Source organism: Ictidomys tridecemlineatus, chromosome 1 (assembly GCF_052094955.1).
Source record: "Ictidomys tridecemlineatus isolate mIctTri1 chromosome 1, mIctTri1.hap1, whole genome shotgun sequence".
Lineage (NCBI taxonomy): Eukaryota > Metazoa > Chordata > Mammalia > Rodentia > Sciuridae > Ictidomys > Ictidomys tridecemlineatus.
The window spans coordinates 29,538,112-29,562,139 of NC_135477.1; the positions used below are offsets into that span (position 1 = coordinate 29,538,112).

The 24,028-nt window shown below is 40.1% G+C and overlaps 1 protein-coding gene across 15 annotated transcripts in view; it reads right to left on the minus strand.

The window, feature by feature from the left end:
- The window catches only part of Lcor (ligand dependent nuclear receptor corepressor), a 181,479-nt gene that overhangs the window by 43,521 nt on the left and 113,930 nt on the right, over positions 1 to 24,028 (minus strand). For 13 of the 15 annotated variants that reach the window (XM_078032721.1, XM_078032907.1, XM_078033212.1 and 10 more), the window contains one exon: positions 7,840 to 16,883. The exons of 1 other annotated variant lie outside the window; for it this stretch is intronic. In XM_078032721.1, the coding sequence (XP_077888847.1) occupies positions 12,569 to 16,883 (4,315 nt within the window). In that variant the 3' untranslated portion in view covers positions 7,840 to 12,568. Of the gene's footprint in view, positions 1 to 7,839; positions 16,884 to 20,087; positions 20,171 to 24,028 lie in introns of those variants that run through there. One more of the 15 variants, XM_078033249.1, reaches the window with a different exon arrangement.

The window sequence follows — 24,028 nt, forward strand, 5'->3', positions numbered from 1 at the left end:
CTACACATCCTCACCTCTCACCAAATGCTTGCCTTTACTCTTACGTTTTTGTCTACAGAGCCACACCTACACTCAACCTGTCTCTGAGGGCTTCGGAGCATCAGGGCAACAGATTAGACATCAGTATGTCTTCTCAGATGTCCTGTAAGATTAACTGCGTGTCTCTAGGCAGAGTGGTTCATAGGGATCAGTGGAGAAAGGAGGCAAACATACTTCTGTGGGGATTCTGTCACCTTCTCACACCAGAAAATTGCACTTGGGAGTCTGGGTGAAGCTGGGCCCTGGCAGACAAGCTTTATAAGGTTCCTGATGACACAGGCACCTGGCTGGCCTTCTTCCCAATGACAGGACCACAGACTTATTTTCCATTGGAAACATAGGCAATGGTCACACAAGCTACACCTTACCAGCACAAGGGCCACCTTCAAAGTGCCCAGTGATGGTAACTTCAGTGTCATGACAATTGGTAAACTGAAAATTTTAGGAGGAAAGAAAATGGGATCAACTAGGGAAGTAGGCTCAAATGTCTGTACTGGCCAGGATATTACCTATCGAAGTCAAGTGAGTGACACCCTCTGAGCCTATCCTTTCTGTTGTCACTTCTGATACAGTAGTATATCAAAAGGTTTCCCTACTATAAAGTGACAAATGGCAATTGAAACAGCTAGGGAATATGTGACCTGGAGAGCATTTTCCAATCTACTGAGCACTAGATGATGCATACCAATAAGTTAATTCTATCATATCTTCATCTTTTTTTAAATGATAAGCTAGAAATCTCAAAAAATATATATATATATATATTTTTTGTTTGGTTCTGGGAATCAAACCCAGAGCCTCAGGCATGCCAGGCAAAGTACTTTACCACTGAGTCAGATCCTCGACCTTAGAAATCTCACTTTTTTTTGTAGGGGGTGGTGTTGGTGGTGCTGGATAATCAACCCAGGGCCTTGTGCATGTGAGGCAAGCACTCCATCAACTGAAATATATCCCCAGCCCACAAATCTCAATCTTAATGATAAAAAAAAATCCTTAGTCTTTAAATATATATTTAAAAATTGGGCTAAAAACCCCCCACATCTGTGGAGCAGCAGTAGCAGCCTCTGAGTTAAAGTCAAGGATGGCCTTGCAGCTTGCTGAGTATTCTCACTGGATGCTGCTCTGCATGTTGATGGTAAGTGTTAGATAAACTTGCTAAGTTGATTCTCACCATCCTGCTGGGCCCTTAACCAGACCTGCCTTAAGCAGGGGTGAAAGAATACAATGCAAATGGAAAGACTTTCTACTACATTTCACTAGCACCACAGAGAGCCTGGCAGTTGGACCTGGCTTACCTGAGGTCAGGAGCTTGAACTCCATCACTCCTCACTCTCAGGATGAAACACTGGTAACTTTCCTACCCTGCCAAGGGAATCCCAAGGATTCACCCACTGTGTTTTCTCTTCCCTGAAGCTAGCTAGGCATAGCTTACAAAATGATTCATGATTTCAAGTAGCACATAATAATGTTTCTTTAAGGGCCAACACCATGGCTGAGACAGAGTATTCCTTTGGGGTTACTTCTAGCTAATTACCACTTGGTTTCAAGTTAAATGCCTGGCTTCAATGCACTCTGTACCCTCTCCAGTGATTACACAAACACACTTTAATATCAAAGAAGTTTAATACGCTGCAGTAAAATAAGCGCCTTAAAAAGCTCATGGAATAGGTGTCAATGTTAGAGAAATCCCTCCCACACATCCTTTAGCTCCATACCCCTTCCCTCAAAACCAAACAAGAAAATCTGAAACAACACAGGAAATCCTTCCAAGCCTGGATTTCAGTGTGGGCCCCATCACCAATAACAAGAACACAGTTTCCTACATGATATAACAGGAAAGTAAAACACAGAAGCACAAAAAGCCTACAAGATTTCAATATTTAAGAGACTTGATACATATTCAAAGTTAAAATAACTTCCACTTTTATACCTATACATATTGTTTTAAAGCAACTTAATATATTTTAAAATTTCCATATATACACTCTCAAAGGTTCTTCAGGTGAGGTATGTAAACATTGTCTAATGAAAAATTTTCAATGTTTCAAACCAACAAATTCACAGCATACATTGAATTTTCATCCATTAAAGACACAGTATCTTCCTACACTCACTAACATAGTGGAAATCCAGGCCCAAGGGACGCACGCTTATCTTCCAGGTTACCATTTGCAGAATTTCTTATTTCACTGCTTTTGGAAGGACTACCTTCACACAGGCTGGGAGCACACACCTGGTACCAAGAAGGGGCTGGGCCCTCCAGAGGCCCTGACCTTGGGCATCTGGAACACTGGCTAAGACTCACAAGACACCAAAAAGGAGCACATCTGAACAACTACAAGATTGACCTCGGTAATGACATCACTGGGAGGAACCAGAAAGACCTTTAAAGGAACGGTAGAGATTCATTTTAGAGCTCCCTGAATCCACAGCCGGATCAGCAGCCCCTGCCCTCACGCGTTCTGAAGGGTCATGGCCTAAAAATAAAAATCCACACGGCACCTGAGCTTCAGTTAAATTGTATGGGCCTCCTATGACCCCTTGGCCCTGCAAAGGCATTGATTTAGCCTCAATTAGGACCCTGGGCTGTGCTTTTAATACAGGTTAGGGTTGAATTTCTTAATATCATAATGCATATTGGAAAATAATGCCATTGAGTTCACAAAGACGACCAATGCTCACAGGCACTGGCCATTGACCTTGGAGGAGCTCAATTTTGAAAACTACTTGTTCCCTGAGGGTAAACAGCAGGCTTCTATTGAGATTAAGTGAGGCTAATAAGGGGATTTTTATTACAAAGTATTAAAGACTTGGGGAGCCTTAGGCCAGAATTCTATTTTACCTCCACATAATCTACAATACCCTCCCCCACCCCCACCACAAAAAGTAGTCACCTTCCCAAAGATACAATATAGGTCAATTTCTTTCCTCTTTGCTTGCTTTCGAGCTCAGCAATGGAAAGGTTTATCCCAATGCACCCACTTCAATCTAAAAAACCCTAGTGAAAAATTCCAAACACCATCATAAATACAAAAGAGAAGACATATTCCAAAAGCCTAAAAAACTACATTACTTCTATTAAAGGTTACTTGGGTGTGGGGTATTTCTTTTTCACAAAGTCTAGGACGGTCAAAAGGAGAGGCCGCTTTAACAGCTTTAGCAACCTGTTGAGCTGGACACGCTGAGAGAATTGGAGGAGTGACTGCCTCTTTCCACTGATCTAAGTTAGGGCTAGGCCCAGACACAAGGGCTGGAGATGTTTCAAGCCCTGGCAGAGGAGGATGGTAGGAAATAGGCTAGTTTCTTAAAGGTGGGTTGGAAACATTTAGTTATCCACTTACATTTCTCATGTGAAAAGTTCTTACATTCACTTTATAGCCAAATGAGCTTTGTTTGCCTCAACTACTTTCTGGAAACTTTATCAATTCATGGAAAATTGCTAACTTCTGGATTTACATGCTCACTTTTGATGTGTCTGGTGCTGACAGATTTCTCATCCATTGCTGGAGTTTTGTGACATGAGGGAGCGTGCAGACAAACAGAAGCAAAAATTCAAGTACAGCAACCTCTCCGGCAAAGGCAAGAGGGCATTGCAAGAGCTGTTCTACCCCCACCTGATCTTCTGAGACAAGGGCCAATGAGGACCCCAGAACACATGTCATTACCTAGGGTCTTATTGCTTAAGGGCAACACATCAGAAAGAACACCTGGAAATCTGCTCTGCAGATTGGGTATTGACCACTGACCAATTTATCATACATTTGTATATATATAACAGAATCACATGAGAAGAGGGGACAGTTAAAGCTTGGATTCGATGTTACATTACAGACCAAATGCCCCAAACAGCTCTCAACCTGCTGGCTTTTGTTCTTTCTCCATGTGTGAACTGTGTTATGAAAGGGAGTCCAATGCTCAAAATATATTCTACAATACTACAATGCAAACCAATATCACTCAGAACATGAACCTGTATACAGCACATGTAATAAATATTTTTAGAAAACTATTTACAATATTACTTCTTGTGAACGTTTAGATGAGAGCAAAATCTATTTCTTCCTGCAAAGGTTAAAAAAGTCTTGACTATCAAGTTCAGTGCTAAATTCCCTGGCACCTAGTACCCATTCACATTTCATATTAAAAGCAGATTTGCTTACAAATTGTATCTTAGAAAAACATTCTCCAGCATTACTGTTCAAGTGTCCTAATTTGTTTAAAAAAGACAAAGGGAGGCCATAGGAAATATGCAAACTATGGTTCAAATGAATGACAAAAATCCCTGTAGCCCTAGTCTCAAGGCTCCCTGCAGTTCTCATGATAGACAGGAGTGCCCAGGAGTGGGGCAGAGGGACAAGGAACATGACTATGAATCATTGGTTCCACTACATTAGGGTGCTCTGAATTGCAGACCAGGACTCCTGAGAACTAAAGCTGAACACATCTTAGAACAGATGGTCTCATTCTGTAATCAATGGTCACAGGTGGGCCTGGCCCACATCTACAGATGCTTGCTGAGAGGGAGGAGGAGGAGGAGGACAGTGAAGGTGCCCACAAGTATTGTAGGGTACAGAAGGTAACGTGTGTCTCCCCCATGGGTGAGAGTGTGAAAAAATGTCTCTCACAAACCTGGAAGAGTGAGACTAAAAAGCACACACACCTCAATGCTGTCTTCAGGCAACCAGTGGTTTCCGCTTGTCCTACAGGAGTGGGTTTGGAGTTCCTTGGGGCTACAACTAAGGCTTATTTCCCTGCACAGGCTGTGGAAGTGAATAGTTGAACCTGTCAATTTTGTATGGAAGAAGCAGGCAGGCTCTGATGCCATGCCTGGCAGGGCCATACCCACTGCGGAAGTCCTACTTTGTTCTGGGACAGGCAATAGTGGGGAAAAGTGCTCAGGTTCCAGTCCACATTGCATCTGCCCAAGTACAGTGAGGATTTCAAGGCCACATCCTTCAGCCTTCACTGTATCGTCTGGGGTTCAACAGCTGAGCATAGTAGTTGGGGAGGATGAGTGGCAAGAATGAACAATTTCTGAAAAGCCCTTTTGACAGTTAATTATTTTTTTGTTAAAATAAATACTCTGTATAGAAGCATTTGAACAGGAAAATATTATTTACACAGTGAAAAAAATTCCACAGTGGTGTGTATAAATATGTATCATATATATTTGAAACCAGTCAATAAGTCTCCTAGACTATTTAGAATGCAGGAACCACTAGTGAAATCAATAATCTTAAACAACAGTGGCTCTAAAAATAACTCCTACAGGTGGTATAAATATATAAAATTCTGCAAGTCTTGTTTGTATATTATGTTTCCCACAAATTAGCTCCCAAACACTACAGCTTCGGCTACAAGGTAACACAAGGTGTGGATCACAAAAAAAACGAGATGGAAAATAGGTTGATAAGTGAACGGTACTTGTACCTAACATCTAAATACTGGAAGAAGAAAAAAAGTTATTAAGAGAAAAATGTTTTTTATGTGATGAGTTTAGTGAAGCACTTGGGGGAGGGGACTATCCCAGAGAAGATGCCACCCAGAAGGGAGTTGATGGCATAAGCAAGAGGGAAGAGGAAGGGCAAGTACCAAGGATGACCCCCCTAAGACAAGGAGCTAATTCAGGCCTGACCAGGATCATGCTTCATGGGCCAGGAAGAGTGCCTAAACTTGGTTCAACTAAAGCTGCTGGTGTGCAACTGACATAATAGTATTTCAAGAAGTATGTGTGATCTGGATTTCAGGTTGGAATAGGCAAAGACCATTCATTCATATTCACAAGTAGTGACCAAAGCTTGGGGAATAATAAACTTCCAATTGCCCTAGAAACAAGGAGTGGAGGGCTCTGGGGATAAAATTAACAGGCCCTGTGCTTTTGGGGAGAGGCATTATTCTAGGCTGTAAGTATTAGTAAAGAGCTTGTGTTGAGCATTGCTATTAGTGGAATGTCTACCATAAAGTCAAGTTCTCTGGGATTCATAAAATTGAAGATGACTTTTAATTTAAAAAGTTTCGTCTTTTAGTTTTAAGTACAGACTCTAGTAGATATGATCATATGTATGCCCACAATGCATCAACAAATATTCAATCAGAAAAGGAGGTATTTTTCTTTTTTTCTTATGCACAGCATTCTTCAGGAATAATATGCAATAGTAGATGAATACTGAGATGAACAGACAAGATATCTTAAAACTTAGGTATAAGAATTGTTGCAATGCTAGACTACATAAATTTGTGCCTGTCAATACAACCTGACCTTGAATGACTACCATGCAAGGATCAGTAAACGTGCTATAAAGGATCAGGTAGTAAATATTTTAGGCTGGAAGGGCCACAAATAGTTTGCTACTATTTCTTTTTCCTATATAAACCCTTTTTAAAAAGGTAAAATCTGGGGGCGGGGGCTGGGGCTGTAGCTCAGTTGGTAGAGTGCTTGCCTAGTACATGTGAGGCATTTGACCATAAATTTGATCCTCAGCACCACATAAAAATAAAGGTACTGTGTCCATCCACTATAAAAAATATTTTTTAAAAAGGTAAAATTTATTAATTCCAACTTCTGGCACAATAATATGAACACTTGGCTGCTTTTTCTTTTTTTTTAAAGGGTCTTTGTATGTATGTATGTATGTATACACATATACACACACACACACACACATACACACACACATATTTAGTTGTTGATGGACCTTTATTTTATTTCTTTATATATGGTGCGGAGAATTGAACCCAGTGCCTCCCATGTGCCAGGCAAAGGCACTACTACTGAGCTACAGCCCCAGCCCCACCTGGTTGCTTTTTCAGACTGTTTCAAGTGGCTTTTACACTGGACACCTTGTGTTAAATAGGAGGGTCTCATCAGGTAAGAAAGCTCCAGTGTCCGAGCTCAGCTAACTTGACTGCAAAGCCACTTGTCTGAAGGATGGAGCAAAGGGTGTTGCCTGAGCTCTTAGCATAAAACACCAAGGCTCTGGGAAAAGGAAGATCAGATGGACAAGTGGTAATGGAAGGAACTTACCAGCTCTGGTTCAACTCCAATGGCTAAAGCTTGAGCAAGGACTTCCTCCACAAAGTGTCCAAGGTGGTTCCCTGGGGCTGCTCGTCAACAGTGCAGCAGGGCACTGTCAAGCCTTAGCATCAGAGCTTTCTGGGTTTCTTCAAGAGTCAAAAGGACCTCAAGGTTCACAAACCACCCACTGTAAAAGGCCTCTTTTGATGTTTCAAGCTTAAATTAATATTGAAGGCAGTCTCAAAAGGGTTCCCCTAATACTGCTTGTTTTAAATACAACAATCTTTTTTTGGGGTGGGAGTTTTCTCACTTTCCCCCTACCCCCTTCAGGCCTAGGACTGAACCAGGCCTGAGTCTTGCCAAGCCTAAGCACTCTGCTACTGAGCTAAATCCTCAACCCCTTAATACAATTATCTATTGATTTTTTTCCCCCTGAAAAGGATTTGGAAGCAACCATGGGTTAAAGTACTTATCCTGGATGTGAAGTCCACCTTGCTGATGTGATACACAGATGTGATTCCATACTTTAAAAAAAATTTTTTTTAGGAACTGGGGTTGTGGCTTAGTGGTAGAGTGCTTGCCTGGCATGTGTGAGGCACTGGGTTTGAGTCTTAGCCCCACGTACAAATAAATGAACAAAATAAAGGCCCACCAAAAAATTTTTTAAAAGTCTGGGGTTGTGGCTCAGTGGCAGAGTACTTGCCTACCATGTGTGAGGCACTGGGTTCAATTCTCAGAACCACATATAAATAAATGAATAAAATAAAAGTCCATCAACATCTAAAAAAAATTAAAAATTTTTTATTTCAGTATTTCAATGAATATCAAGCTGTAATCAGACATAAAAGTAACAGCTAAGAATTCAAAAGAATTGGGGTGGGTTGTAGCTCAATGGTAGAGTACTTGCCTAGCATGTGCAAGGCCATGGGTTATCCCATCCCTTGTATTGTAAAGGGGGGAAAATTAAAATGATAAATGTTTCAAAACAAGTGAGACCATCACTCCTTAAGGGCCACTAACAGAATTTTTTCACTGGCTAAGCATGAGTGGTACATGCCTGTAATCCTAGAGGCTCAAGAGGCTGAGGCAGAAGGATTGCAAGTTCTAGGCCAGCCTCAACAACTTAAAGGCCGTAAGGAGCTTAGTGAGACCCTGTCTCAAAACAAAAAGTTAAAAGTTGGGAATGTAGCTTAGTAGAAGAACAATCCTGGGTTCAATCCCCAGTACCACCCCCATCTTAAAAATTGTTTTCTACTAACATGATTTTCCACTTCATTTGAAAGAAACTTACCCTTGAGTTTTGGGGGAAGGAGAGGACTACCACCTTGGAAGTGACTGGATTTGGTTTAAAGATATTATTCCCAAGCTTCTCAGTCACATTCAGTATGTAGTATGTTCCAATTTTTCATCATTTTTTTCAAAAGCACTTCAAAAGCCTCTAGTTTTATTTGTTGGCTTACTTTAATATAAAGTTAGTTTGAGAGTATTTGACTGAAAAGTTATTAGTGCCAATAATTTTTATTTTTCAAAACCAAAATCAAACTTAAGAGTAAACAGTGCTTTGGGTCTGTTGTGAGATTTTGTTTCTATTCTATGAAAAGGTTTTTCCTCACATCTAAACAGGATGTCTGGAGGACTAAGGTCCAACTGAAGTACTCTCAACTAATTTTAACAGAACAAAGTCATGGCTTATCTTAATAAAAAAGAAGCGTGGCCACAGTTCTCTGATTACTTACTATGTGAGTGAAATGGGAGGCTGGCTCACATACTTTTGGAACTCTTAATCCTAATTTGCTTATGGTTTTGGCCTCACTGTGGTTCTGTGATGGGTGATTAAAAGGAAGATTCAATGCTAAAGAGTTGTAGTAAAAAGGGATGGCAGCCCCTGAGCTGTATCAATAGAACAATGTCTCATTTGCTACAGGAAACAAAGAACTTTGTAAGAATGAAACTGATGGGGCTGGGTTGTAGCTCAGTGGTGGAGCACTTACCTAGCATGTGTGAGGCGCTGAGTTCCATCCTCAGCACCACATAAAAATAAATAAAATAAAGGTACTATATCCAACTACAACTAAAAAAGTATTTTTAAAAAATGTCCTTTCCTACTGGACTCTCAGGCCTACTAATCAATAGAAATGCTGCCATAAATGAGTGACAATTCCTACCCTTCAATTGAATCCATCACAAGGTGGGAAAAAGGTCAAATCTCAATTCAAAGAAGCTGTTTTGAAATGATGCCTTTTACTACTGACCTATCTAAACAGTGAGAAATTCACCTGAATAGTATGTGATGTGCAGAGGATCCCATAAGAAAGCATGGTATATGTAAAGAGATGACTACAGATGTCTCTTCTCTCTGTAACATCATAGAATGATGAGGCACAAAACCGTATTAGGGAAGACTACATAGAACTCTTTAATAAGGAATCTCAGGGGCTAGCAACTGCTGATTATAGATGCAAGTTAACACTCACAGGTAGGAAGTCTCAGAAGTGCTAGGGACAAGGCTCTGGACCCAACTGAGAATGTAGACTACACCCAGGGAGCCTCATGGGATAGAAAATGGTCTGGAGGAGGCCCAGCTTTGGGGAGGCTATGGTAGTTTTACTGGTGATTTCTTAGGGATCTTCCAGTTCCCCCAGAAACTCAGAGGGAAAATAGTCCTCTGGTGTTCAACTTCAGCACTGGGACGGTCACTTCACTGAGGGTAGGCCCAGGAGCAGAATTCCTTTCAGATTTGGGGTCTAGACAAGACTGCCTTTACATCTGGTGGCAAGCCAAAAATGTCTATGGGAAGGTCTCTGAAGAGGAAGGCAAACAAGGGGAGACTAGAGTCAATACCAAACGTGGACTTGGAGATATCTGGGAGATAACTTTTCAAGAATCTGTTGTAGGTACAAAGGGCCTTCCAGAGTTGGCCCTGAAGTTTTAGTTTTCTTTCTTTTATTAGCAAAACTAACTGAATCAACAAGAATCAGACTTAACAAATAAGAAAACAAGTCTAAACTTTTAAGTGTCCTAATTGTGTGGCATCTCAGTCTGCTTAAGTGTAGTTACTACTATGAAAGATGAGTTGATTCTAAAAATGATCCATTGCACTGCTAAGTGCATCACAAATACATCAACATTTCCTCAAATACAGCCTAGAATGAGAAAGTTATTACCTTAAAGTGAGCTTTAAAAATAAAAAAAACAACTTAGAAAAGTAATGGAATGAATTACAAACTTGGAACTGGAAAAATTCCATCAACTTACTACCTCACTTCTCTCCCTAACCTAATCCAAGCACCTTACAAGGTAGTCTATAAGCAGTCAAGGGGCACCTCTTATGTACAGGAATCAGCACACCTGACAGTGGCAAACATCAGCTGTTTAAGTCACCACAAAAACAATATCCAGTGACAACTATATGAAAAGATATTTTTTAAACCTTAAAACCATTTTTAAGATTAAATGGATGTACTGAAAACATAGTAATGCTTTTGTGCAACTTAGTGCCGAGAAAGGGCTGCCAGCAACACACTCCACAGTTTCATTAATACAGGTAGCTTTTGAAGGGCCAAGGTGGGGAGGGGTGGAGGCTTCATTGAAGACAGCAAGCTTCATTTTCTCTGAAATTCAACACAACTCTCTATTTCTCATAAATCACATGCTTTTCTCCAGTCCTATCCCATCATCAGAGTTTCCTATATACAGCAAACCTTTTACAGAATGGGCATATGACCTGTTTTATCATGATTTGAATGAACAAAAGTAAAAAAGTAAAAAAAGTCCATCTGAGTTAATCTAAAGAGATCTGGATTTTTTTTTTTTTTTTAAGTAATCACAGGGCAACATCTATCCACACAAGCCTATTCTGGTGACAAAATATGTTAAAGAAGTTGACTGAGGCTTAAACAACCCAGCCTGTTTGCTGGTGGCCCAATGGAAATGTCAAGTACACACTGTGTTATGAGAGAGCAATGTCACAGGCACTGAGTAAAGCCAATAGGCCTATCTCGGGCTTCCCTGGGGAGAGGTAAACAACATCAATTACAAATATTACAGCTCTCACTTCTGAGTCATGGGACAGAGAATGACATGGCATGGAGAAGAACAACACTATAAGCATTTAACCCCCAGGATGGTGCTAACATGAATGGATATCTACTCAAGAGCATCCCAGCTGAACCTCAGCTCTGGGGGCAGGGGTGTAGAACCACTAAGATGCTTGGGCAGCTGCTTCCAGATGCCAGGGTGCTCTGACCTCTACATAACTGTGCTATTCAACACCTCTCTCAGTCTGGTGCCACTGTGGTATGTCCATGGAAACCCTGGGTCATTTAAAAACCATCTAATCTGCGCTAATTATTCAGCTCATGTACACACTGCACAAAGAAGAATTTTACTGTAAAACTGGGATCAGGAGACATTTGCAGCTGATAACCACATGCAAATGCACCTGGATGCACATGCACACACACAAACATTCCTATTATGGAAAATGATATTTTGGCTTTCTCTGAACAGGGAAGTGGATAAGAAAGGAAATAAGAATAGTTACTCTCATCCTAATTGCCAAATTACAGTTATGGTATTAAAAAAATTATTTTTCCTCCCAAAACAGAAGGAAAACCTTGTTAGCATGCTAGTAAACTTGCAAAGCCAAAAATGAAAAAGAGGATGCTAAGAATCAGTAATACAATTTGGGAATGCAAATAATTTTCAGAATTCAAAAACCAGAATTTATACTTGTGACACATCATTTGTCCCAAGGGCATATAATTTAGAGAACATGTTGTCAAATGACCAATTAAAAAAAAGAAAAAAAAAAAAACCCAACCAACCAAAAAAACTCAACCAAACAACTAAACAAACAAAAAACAAAGGTGAAAGGAGTGATCAACAATGAATGTGATTTTTAAAAAAGAGGATAATAAAAATTAATCTTTTATAATAATTATAAATCCTCTGCATTCTCCACATACCATAATAATGATTTGGTTTAGCTTTCAAACATCACTTAACAAAACAAAACAAAACAAAAAAACAAAACAGGGAAGTCACTGCTGTGGTTTGCAAAGAGGGCACCTACAGGGACAGCCGCTGCAGGTGGCTGCTGAAGCTCCTTTCGTGTGCATGATGGTGGTCTTCTCCGCTACAGTACAAGTGCTTGTGCATCAAGTATAAAATACAAGCCTTTAATCACATAGATCAGCTTTTTAGCTTTTGTAAATTTAAAAACAAAAAGGATAAATAAGGCACTGTACTTTTAAAACGAAAACTGCTTGGTTCCAAGTTTAAAACCCAAGGAACAACCAGAATAAAATATATAACTTCCCTTACTCAGCCTCAGAGAAGGACTCTGCAAGTTCTCTTCTCCACCTGAGACATATTTTCTGACATCTCAAATTGTGGTTTTCTCCACTATTCATAATTTGAAAGGCTTGACAAGCTTATAAAAGCAGATTTAGTTAATGCAAAATTAAAGGTCACTCCTAAAGAACAGTCTCCCCCTTGGCTGCCATTCTTCCATCACTTTGCCTCCAGCCTCCTCCGTTTGCCCTGGGAAGAGTCCAGCTTCGCCTTGAGCTTTCTCTTTCTCTGGGTTGCACTGTTCTCTGGACTTTTCAAGGGTCTGGCCCGAGTCTTCCCACTGCTTGGTTTCCTGTTTGCAGCTTTCTGAGGCCTAGAAGAGGACTCACCTGTCCCCTTTTGCTTTGTAGATTTTGCCACTGCTTCTGAGGCAATGGACTGGGTAGGTCTTTTGTTGGTATTCTCCTTTTCTTTCCTGGAGGGAGGGCAGCTCTTCTCAGAGGATTTTTTAGGGATCTTCATTTTGTTCTCTTTCAAAGACATCTTTTTGGGCAGTTGGTTGGTTTTATCTCTTGCAGCTGGCTTCTTGGCAGGAGTTTTGGTGGGTCCTTCAACATGTTTTTCTTTGCTGGCCCTTATCGCTGGCCCCTTGTCCTTACTGTCCTGAGAGCTGCTGCCTTCTGCTCTCTTGCGTTTATTCTGAACTTCAGCTTTAAGCAAGACCTCAGACGCCTGCTTCCCTTTCCTTCCCTTCATTCCTTCTGTACTCTTGGGCTTAAGGGGAAACCCGTCTGCATGTACCTGGAGGGCGAGCTTGGGGGACATCAGAGGGTTGATGCACACACTCTTACGACTCTGTTTACTTTCCACAGCCACACCTAGTGGACTTTCCATTTTCTCATTTTTGATCAGTCGATGCTGGGCTCTGAGTTTTCCTCGAATATTAGAATACTTTCTAAGGATCCGGGTACTGGCTGGAGTAGGTAGATTAGAGGGAGGATGGCTACTTCTATCTTCCTTGACTTCCTCTGTGACATCTTCAGAATTAGGACTGAGGCTGATATCACTGCCATCTTCTGTCTCCACTTGGTCCAGATTCTCTCGAAATTTAGCCCAGAGCTTCTGTGTTTTCCAATTATTCCTAGCAGGAGTAGCTCCAGGAAATTTCTTTAAGTGTTTTTTCAAGCGTTCAGCCTGCAGTGAACTAGGATACAGGCCAGAAGGAGAGTACTTCTGAAGAGGATGCTTGACAGGGGGGATGTCTCCTGGAAGACGAGTATTGAGTTTCTTTACAATTACCAGGGACCGGGTTTCAGTTGTTTCTAAGAACCATTTACAAACATTGGATAATTTAAAGTTTGTCATAAAGAGCATCTGAACAGGAGAAAACTTCTGAACCTCTAAGGAACCCCTACATTTTCGGGATCTTTTCTTGCTTTTCCAGATCTCCTTCAGTTTATCTGACTTGTTCCTGGCTCTGGGTGTTGGCTGTGCTTCTTTCTCTAACTGGATCCAACCCTTCTGCACTTTCATGTACTGGGTGTTGAAGTTGGCAATGAGCTCCTGATTCTCCTCCTCAGCACACCATTCCACAAACTTGGGCTGTTCGTCTACCACTGTGTCCACATCCTCCTCCTCAAAGGGGTCTGTGCTCTTGGAAGCTTCGTTATCCTTTGGTGTTGGCTTTATTTGTGCAGCTTCCTTGTCTGAAGTAACTTTCATAGTATCCAAGGAGTCCAGAGAATGAGCATGTCTCAGATTGTATGCTGAAGAGGTCAATCTCTTAGGCCTTGGTTCCCTTTGTGGCCCAGCATCATTACCACCTTGACCACCTGATGTCCCAACTGGGGTAGCTGGGGCATGGCTAGCATCTTCTTTATGCTGAGTGTCCTCATTCTCTACTTCACTCTTACCCTCTTCTACATTCTGGGTGGGAGTGTGTCCTGGCCTCTCTTTTGATTGCTCTAGGTTCTCCCTACAAGGAATATTTTCAGAGGGAACAAGAGCATTTTTCTCACCCACTTTAGACTGCACATAGATTTCCAGTCTCTCTCCAGACAGTGGCTGGCTGACTGTGGTTATGGGATCACTGCTGGGGAAAATCTCCCCTTCTTCCTTCTTGATGTCTTTTGCCAGCATGTTTTTAAAAGTTTGCCTCGTGACAATCCCACCTGCTTCACTCTCCTGCTCAGCATCGTTCTCAGAGGGACAATCATTGACATTCAGGTTTTCGGTATCCTCCAGAGCTTCTATATGGAAACTATCAGATGGAAAGCCCTCAGGTGTTATCCTACCAGTGTACCCTTCTCTTTTAGAACACTTTACACCAGGATTTTTAGAAACCTTGGTCTCAGGACAAGTGAGGGAAGAGTCTGAACTTTGATTTCTTAGGTACCTATCTGCAGAGGAAGAATCTGAAAGCTGACTTCTTAGGCATCTATCAGAGGCCTCAGGAAATTTTTTAACTTTTTTCTTCTTGTCCAGATTCTCTTCTGGTGAGTCAATGTTTAGATCACACACATCTTTTTCTGAAGAGCATTTTATATCACCATCTTCTCCTTCTTGCCTTGTAACACATGCTGCATCTTCTTCCTCAGTCTCACCATGGTTTTCATCAGTACCAGTGCCACCTACTTCCTGGGGTGAGTTGGTATCTAGTTCCCTAGTGTCTCCAGTCCTGACTTCAGTACTGTGCTTGTGCTCAGTTTGTGCCAGACTCAGGGGAATCTCCACCTCCACAGCGGGACTTTGATCTTCTGAGCACAGAGGACTTTCTTCTCTACTGATCACTTCAGGAGAAGACAGAGGCTTACAAAGAACTTCTTCACTACTTTGCCCAGAAATGCTTTCAGTTGTGGGACCCAGGTGGCAGTCCTGGATTACGCTCAGCTCCTCTGCATCCAGCGGGGCAACTGGCTGTTGGTCTTGTTCAGAGGAAGACACCACATTTGCAGTGGGAGCTGAGACTGCAGCACTGTCTTCTGGCGCATCCTCTTCAGGGAGGGGAGCAGGCCCAGGACACACCGGGTTGGAGGCTGTCATCTCCTCTGGCCTAGAGGAACTGCTGGGATTCAGTTCATTCATCATGGGACAAACCTCAGGCTCTTGAAACTCTTTCACAGATGAAGTGTCTCCACCTCCCTCCTTGAAAGAGGTTATTTCTTTACTAGGTCCTTCAGTGTGGTCTTCTCTGGGAAGCTGCAAATCTGTGTGTCTAGGGGCTGAAACTGTAAGAGTCTGCTTGGGCATCACCACTGCCTCTGATGCCAGTGGTGAGCAGCTCGCTTTTTCCTGGGTGTGTAAATTTCTGGCCAATGTGCGAACAGTTGGCAGCTCACAACAATCACCATTGAAAAAGTATCCTCGAGTACTCTTTCTGGCTGTTTTACGAGATGATAATATGGACCTTTGATTCTCAAAGTGGCATTCTGTTATTGGTTGACTGATATAAACAACATCACACTGGTTATCATAATCATTTATCCTCAACCCTGAGGCCCTTTTACTCTTCCGAGCTGTCTTGATGGAGGCTGATATCATCTTGGTTCGTGAATGTCCATTAGGTGCTTTGTGTATAGCTGGCACGGGGCTGGAGGCTAACCAACCATCTTTGGAATGATCAAACTGGCCCTTGTCACTGGGATGTGAATGGTAACCCACTTTATTTCTTCCTAGTGAGTGAAGATGGTTCTCTTGCTTTGGCCTTGCATCTTGTTCATCTGCCTCTAAATCCTGGCGCAAAGGTGTTTTTGAGCCACACTGTAAAGCATTCTCTTTGTCGGCAGTTCTAGATGAGTTCTCCATAAACCCTGAGTCCCATTTCTCTTCTGATAAAGCTTTGAATGAATTTCTTTGAGAAACAACATAGCTATTGCCCTCCTCGTTATTCTCAGCTGCCACTTTTACTCCAAGGAGACTTTCTACTAAAGCTGAACTCTGCATATGGTCTTTACTGTCCTCACATGTTTTCATATTTGTGTCTTGCTCCTTTCCAGTGGTTTGCCCCTCCAAGCTTTTAGAGATGTGGTGGAAGTTCTGTGAGGAAGAATTAGACACAGTGAGGTATCCCAGAGTGGAACTATCTGTTGAACTACTAGAATTAGGTTGAGTGGCTGGAAGTTCAGAGGAATCTTTCTGGACAACAGTCAAGGCATTCTCTCTTCCATCTACAGAGTTTGTCTCAGGAGGACGTTCCTTCAGGGTCTGTTCTGTGATATGCACAGAGCTGTGAGAGCCGGATGAGTCAACTAACAAATCTACAGAAGTAGGAGACTTCCTATCATGACACATAGCATCCTTTTCCCTATGGCTGCTGCTTAGCTGGGCACAGCCAGCGTTGCAAATGGATGCATCCATTGCTCCAGAATCCAAAGGTGGTAGGTCCTCTGTGCCTGGCTGAGATTCAGTGTATAGGTCACTCAGAACACGAATGAATTGCTTCTGATGATGAGTACACAGTTTGACCATAAACTTCTCCAGTGGGGACTTCGACTGATTGTTAGAATCTACTGCTAGAGTTTCTGTTGAATTCTCACTAGATGAACAAAGAGAAAGAATCAATTAGTAAGGTCATTTTCCAAAGCATCATTTTTACATTATGATTCTCACCAGATGTTACTCACATTGTAAAGAGAGTACAAAAAGAAGCCAAAATGGCTTCAAAGTCCACCATTTATTTTTGTATGATTCCATAAAGAATATTTACCTAATGATAAGGTCAGCCTGTTATAGTCTCAATCTTTAAGGAACAACATATTTCATAATTTTAAGTGACCATACAGATTTTTTAATCATGAGAAGAAATAATGAAAAAAAGTTCTTTAAAAATATAATTTTGATCACACTATAATTTCTCTTGGTCAACATATTCAGGTTGCACATCCCTAATCCAAAAATTGGAAACACTCTAAAATATGAAACATTTTGAATGCTGCATGGCAGCACAAGTAGAAAATTCTACACCATGAAACTATATTTTATGTACAAAATTATTAAGAATGTTGTATAAGATTATCATCAGGCTATGTATATAAGGCATACATACATGAAACAAATGATTCTGTGTTTAGACTTGGGTCCCACTCCCAATATATCTCACATATATGCAAGTTTCCAAAATCTAAAAATATCCCAAATTCAAAACATTTCTGGTCCCAAGCATTTCAAATAAAGGATACTCATGTGGTAATTTTACTGGAGGCTATGTATTCGTGTTATGCAATCGTTAAATCTACAATACTGACAAAAATTTAGATATACTATATTAAAAATCTTAGTTTAGAAGTAGAGAACTTAATAGTTTTAAAATTATCTCTTAGCAAAATGGACTTGGTAGATAATTAAGTGATGGTGGAAACCTTTAATCCCTTTCCTGGGTCATGGATGAACAGGAAACCAATAATTTTACATTTCAGATATGTTAAATGGTGGAATGACAAGCAAGTACTGATTAATTTCTAGCCTTCAAGTGAGAAAACAGATGCGAAACCACACCGAGTTATAAAGCTCTCTCAATGCAAAGTAATAGGACTGTCTTCATACACTCCTAGCTATCACATCTTAGTCCTTTGCTAAACATTTTTACAGTAACCCACAAGAAGTTACTCTACATTAAAGAATCCCTTTCAAACATTTTCCTCCTAAGTCATCTAGGATGAACTCTTAGAGCTTATCCCTCACAGTAGGGATGTTGGGAAAGGAAGACACTGGACTTGAGACACTCCAGGCAGTGCTGCACAGATAGCCAAGGGTTTCGCTAGCTGCTCTGTGCTTCTAGATATCTAGGTTTTACTGAGCCTGTGCAGACAGAGAGCTCCAATGATCTGGAGTTTGACAGAGCAACTCTTAGAAGGCTCACTTCTACCTTTAGTTAAAGTGTGTATTTCTACTTACTTGCTGAGAAACCATATCCCAAGTGCTAGAATGTACCTAAAGTAAAAATAAATATCTCTGAATGAGGGCTTTAGGAATAGTTTTATTATTGGTACACAGATTTTCTAACCTCCTTTCTCTTTTTCTGGACTGCGATTCTGCATAAGACTATCACTTGACTATATATGAACTAAGGGCATTTTATAAAAGATGTTTGATGATATCGCCTGGAGGGGGGGGACAGAGGGTGGGGAGAAAGAAATGATTCTTCTTTGTTCAAGAAACACATTCATGACCCAAGTCTTTGCAAAAATCTTCTGGATTATGCTTCATGCCTGTGCTCATGTTTGGTATTTGAGTTTAACATGCCTAAAGATGAATGAAATCAAGGCATGTACCCAATGAAAGGACAAAGCACTTCCTGAAGGAAAGTAGTAAGTGTTTTCCTCTAAAATGATGGTCATATAGAATAAAAAACTGTATAACAACAAATCCACAGGTGACATCCAACTCCTTTATGGTTGAGACTGAATCTGCTGCTGTCCCATATTTCAATAATTTAATTTTGTATTTTTAATACCCTTAACTAAGGTTTTCTAAAGGGACATGCAACCAGGTGATGACTATAGCAACATGACTCAAGTTAATCCCCAATAGACAACTAAAGATACATACGTATGTATTTCATACCTCATGGCCCAACTGTGTCTTCTTGACTAAGATACACAGAAACACTAAGACCCACTGAATTCTAACCAAGAACAACACAGTACAGGTATTGAAAAACAGCATCAGAGAGGCTGACACATTCTATCCATGTCAAGCTTAAGTGACATTTAGAGCAGTGGTCTGCAGAAGCCTAGGAGATGAAAACCGAAATGGCAACACTGACAGGCAATGATAATAAGAGTTCTTTGCATGTTTTCCTTCTAAGAAGGATTGGAAAAATACAGTGGTGAACCACAAGTCATCAGAGCAAGTAGTAGGCTGCTCTTACCAGATCATTACTGGTTCGCTCAAAACTATTCCCCCTGGACTGATTATATCCTTTCCTGAAATCCTGAGTCACAATGTTCTATAAAGTTCACTGGCAATTATATGGGGTCTTGTATATTTATCCTGCAATTTTTATTTTTTACTGACTTAATTTGTCTTAGCTTCCCAAGCAGACATGAACCACTTGAGTATAGGTAAGGACCACATTTCAGGACAAAGCACTTCCTGATGTGAAAGCATACCGTGATTTATAAAGCTCTGGCAATGCAAACTGATAGGACTGTCTTCCCTAGCAAGAGGGAAGAAGAGAAAAGGGGTATCATGGTTGCTTCCGGCATTTTCTTCCTGGGCAGCAGCATTTACTGAACCAGGAACATTAAGTGACACAGCTGGTAACTGGTGGTCATTAGATGTGCACATGTGATGAGTTCTGTTCAAACTGAGTTGTGATGTTCTTAAAGTTCTGAATCTGAGATGTCTGGTGGGCCATCTGGACACATAGGTACTAGCGCAACGGGAGCTGAGCTTAATTGCTGAGTTCTAACCTTTGTCCAGGTGTCATTAAAGGGCCCTGTTGTAACAGCTAACTTTATAACTATAGTAATAAAACCACTTTTGGCTGTGCTTCTAAACTATCCAGCTATCTACTTTTTTTTCTAAAATTTTTCTCAATAGGACCTAGGCTTAGATGGATTTTAATTTCTTTTGAAAATTTAATGTTTAAATTAGAAGTTTAATTCTATTTTTCCATGGTTTAGAAAAATGGGTAGTAGCCAGTTCTACTCAAGTTTCAAACAGCTGGTCTTTACCTCTGCTTTTAAATTATTCACTTTTCCTTAGGTCTTTAGTGAAGCCTAAGGGTAGCACTCACATTAATTTAGTTTACTCTCTGGAACTAGCAGGGAGTCCAGAGAGGTGATTTTTCTGTCCTGTAGACCATTTCCTCACCACCACCTAAGGAGAAGCACAATGTTTCAGTTCAGCAATTATACTTTGTATTGTATTGTGGCCTTCATGTCTGACTAAATAGATCTTTACAAGAATAAAAATTCATCACAGATGTAATCACTTGTGAGAGTTCACATTTCTTCTGCTCAACAAGAGAACTCTGTAATAGCTAAGTGAATTATTTATCAAGCGAAATACTTGAACACCACCATTAAAGTGTACTCAGATCAGAGGTATTGGTAAATTGGAGGAAGGGCTATAAAAGAGGGGGAATCTGACTTCCAACTACCTGAATTAGTTTTGAATTTATCTCCTTGGTGAGAAATGGCTTGCATGACCTTGACCACCCAGTCTTTCTATCTTCAGCTTAATGCCTAATTCTGAAGGGTGTGGTAAAAGGATAAGATAATATTCATAAAAACTTTAAAAGGCACAGTTCAAGAGTGATGTGTTGTTTCACAACCATATCTTTAATGATTTACTCAATGATGTTTTTCTAGATCAGAGGTTAGACCGAGTTGAACTCGCCTATTTAGTCAATATTGCAATACTTAAATTCCTGAAGGAAAGCATTCCTGTGGTTAATATAAATGTTGGATGGTCCATACTTACATTAGGTAAAAGACAGATTAAATAGAGAAGATATGTGGCAGAAAGCTGAACTGACAAGTTCAAGAATCTAGAACTTGAAAGCGATGAATTCAGGTACTTTCTTTAATACCTACTGGTAACCTGCCAGCAAAACTACTTGATGGGCAAATCAACATCACTGGGGACCTAAATATATTATTGACTGAACAAGACCAACATCAATAGTGAAGGACACTGAAGGGGAGACAAAGTTTAGACAGATTATAGTTAAAAGTGCTAAATTAAGCTGGGTGCAGTGATGCATGCCTATAATCCCAGCTATTTAGAAGGCCCAGGCAGGAGCATAATAAATTTGAACCCAGCCTGGGCAATTTAGAGAGACTCTTAAAAAAAAAAAAAAAAGAAGGGTGGGGCTATAGCTCAGGGGTAGAACTTTTGTGAGAATGGCCATGAGTTCAGTCCCCAGATGCCTATGCCACAAATTGGTAAATGAATTTGGCTTAACTCTTTAAAGGAAACCTAAAACATATTCCCAGTCCCTGCTTCAAGACATACAAGTTGTATTTTTTGCCAGACAATAATCTAAATGATGCGTTCTACTTTTTCCCTACTGGTCTTCTAACTCTACCCTTGGGCGAGGTGAGTGTTCTGACAAGTTCTTGCTCTAACCTGGGAAGTACATCTGCATATTTTCCTTATAAGGAAACAGGACAGTCCAGGGACTATAGCAGAACTGGGTATATATAGTAGAGAAGGTGGGTATGGATGTGGAAATGTTTTTTTTAATCTCTACGAAACCATGTAGAGTTGTATTACTAATCCACTGACCAAGTCTTCTTTGCATGGTTAGGAGAAACATAAAAGGGTGGGCAACAGTGACACAGAAAAGCTAGAAACAAAGCTTATAAGGCCATAGAACAGAAATGGATCTCTTAAGTTACATGCAGCTAAGCTACTCAAGTCTTTAAAACCTGCTTTCCAGGTGGTTGAAATCTAAATAATCTAAATTTGTATTTAGATAGAACTAGACAGATTTAGTTAGAAAAAAACAATTCTCAGATTAGAATTGAAGAGAATTAGCCCTTACTAAGATCAGAAGCTTGGGGGATGTGATTTGTCTATAGGAGTCAATCTAGGTTGCTTAATCACCCTGGAGTGCCACTCCAGGCAGCATGGTGTCTTTTGCAGGTGTGGTGGAGTGAATAACAGCTGACAACTACTGATCTGAAACAAAAGCTATACAATCCTTTATAGCTTTCTAAAGTTACTTTATTCTTAACCAAGTTCACTGAAAGCAGGGCAGAACAAAGTTCAACAATTACAAATTAATATTCTTAACTGGGGAAAAGAAGGAGAGGTGAGGGTGCTTACAGGGCATAAAGTCATAGTTTGCTAGCTTTTCTGCATCTCAGGGGTAAGTATCCCTGTAAGAAGTTCTTATTCAGAATAATCTCCTAAATAAGATAGAAGCAGTTTAAAGCTTATATATTTTACCTCTTATTTTTCTTTATTTCAACCAGAATATGAAATTTACTAAATTAAAAAAAAACATAATTGTCAAGATTATCATGATCACTCTTCAGGCAGATGTATCGGAAGCCAAAATACCAGAGTTACTTTGAGAGTAATAAGTCAAGCAAGGAGCCGTTAAGCTCAATGCCTCAGTTTCTCTCCAAGAATGTAATGGTTTCACAAAACAGACAATTCTGACAAACTGTTTATTTGTGGAAGTTTTTTTGTTTTTAATCAGACTGCTTTTGTTTATAATTCTATTATCAGTCAGACTATAGTGAAATCAGATTTGAGAGAAGTCTAGATGTTAAAGATAAAATTCACATTTTAGGTATATACGAGAGTTCATAATGTCAGCTAGAATTTTTGTTGTTGTTTATTATTCACTTTTTAAGTCTCTCAGAGAATTAAATCTGTTGTTCTTTAGGAAAACTATCCTTTAGTTCTCAGTTTAAATAACCAGGGCAATAATGGCAACAGAAGAATACTACTGTTTAAGCAGAATACAAAAGAACTCATTCCCCAAACGAAAAAATGTGCATCATATACTATGATGCTCCTTAAAAAGTGTAGTGGTAAGTAATACCAGCTGAAGGGCCAAGAGGCAGCCAGTACTGGAAGCCTTTCCCACATTGTGTAGTCTCCCCAGAGTGGGAAAGTGAGAGGCAAGTGTCAGGACCAGTTCCCACTACAACGGCTATTACTTCTTTTGTGACCACAATCATAATCTGCAATGAAAATCCACACTACTACTTTGCAGGACTGTGTATGTACAGTGGGATCTCAATCTAAAGGAGATATGGAGAAGTAACAAACAAAAACAAAAGGATATTTAATAATTCTCATATAAAACTCAGTGTTTTTTCCTCAAGAAATAAATTTTTATGTGTCTGACAAATAATTTCTTTTGAGGTGAAAGGAAGACTAGAAGATCCTATATCTAACCAAGCAGATACTTAAGAGTAATATGAATTTTTCATGATTTTTATTGGATTTTTCTATATTCTAACTTTTCTCATGTTGTCTTGAGATTCTTAAAGTCTCCATTCAGGAAATCTAATTTTCAAGCAATTCTGCCTTAGTCTGTCTCCTTAGTTGCTGGGACTACAAGTGCGTGCTCCTATACCCAGTCTGCAAAGCGCTTTTTGGTCTATCACTCTTTGGAGTGCTCTAGGAATAGTTCTTTATAACCATCCCACACCCCACCCCTCTCGGAAATACTCAAAGACTGCTAAAATATGGGGGACAGTGGTGAACTAAGTAATTCACCGGCATATTGATGTTTTTACTCAGGAATATAGGAAGACAAAATTAACTATACACTGAGAGACATAAAACTGGCAAGGACATATATATTTGGCGTAGATATTCTACTTCAATTTACATATTTATTTTCTCTCAATCCTTATCACTATTCTATCACTTCCCTTGCTTCCAACAAATTATCCAATTCAATCACATGGGTTGACTTTCTTTGGAAAATACAATATTAAAAGCTCCCTGCCACCAATTTCTCATTTTAGAGTTTGTTTCACACTATTGAAAACTGCCATCTTCCCAAAGCCCAAATCTAATCTTGTTACTTTTTTTTTTTTTTGGCATAAAACTTGTATCAACTCCCCACTACTTATACTCTATCTTTTTCTGTAAGGGCAATACACAGTTCTTTACTCTCATAGTTTGTTTCCATCCTATATTAAAAAGCACTTCCAATGCATGCTAACAGCTTTAATAAATCTCCTCTAGTTCAAGGACTCTATC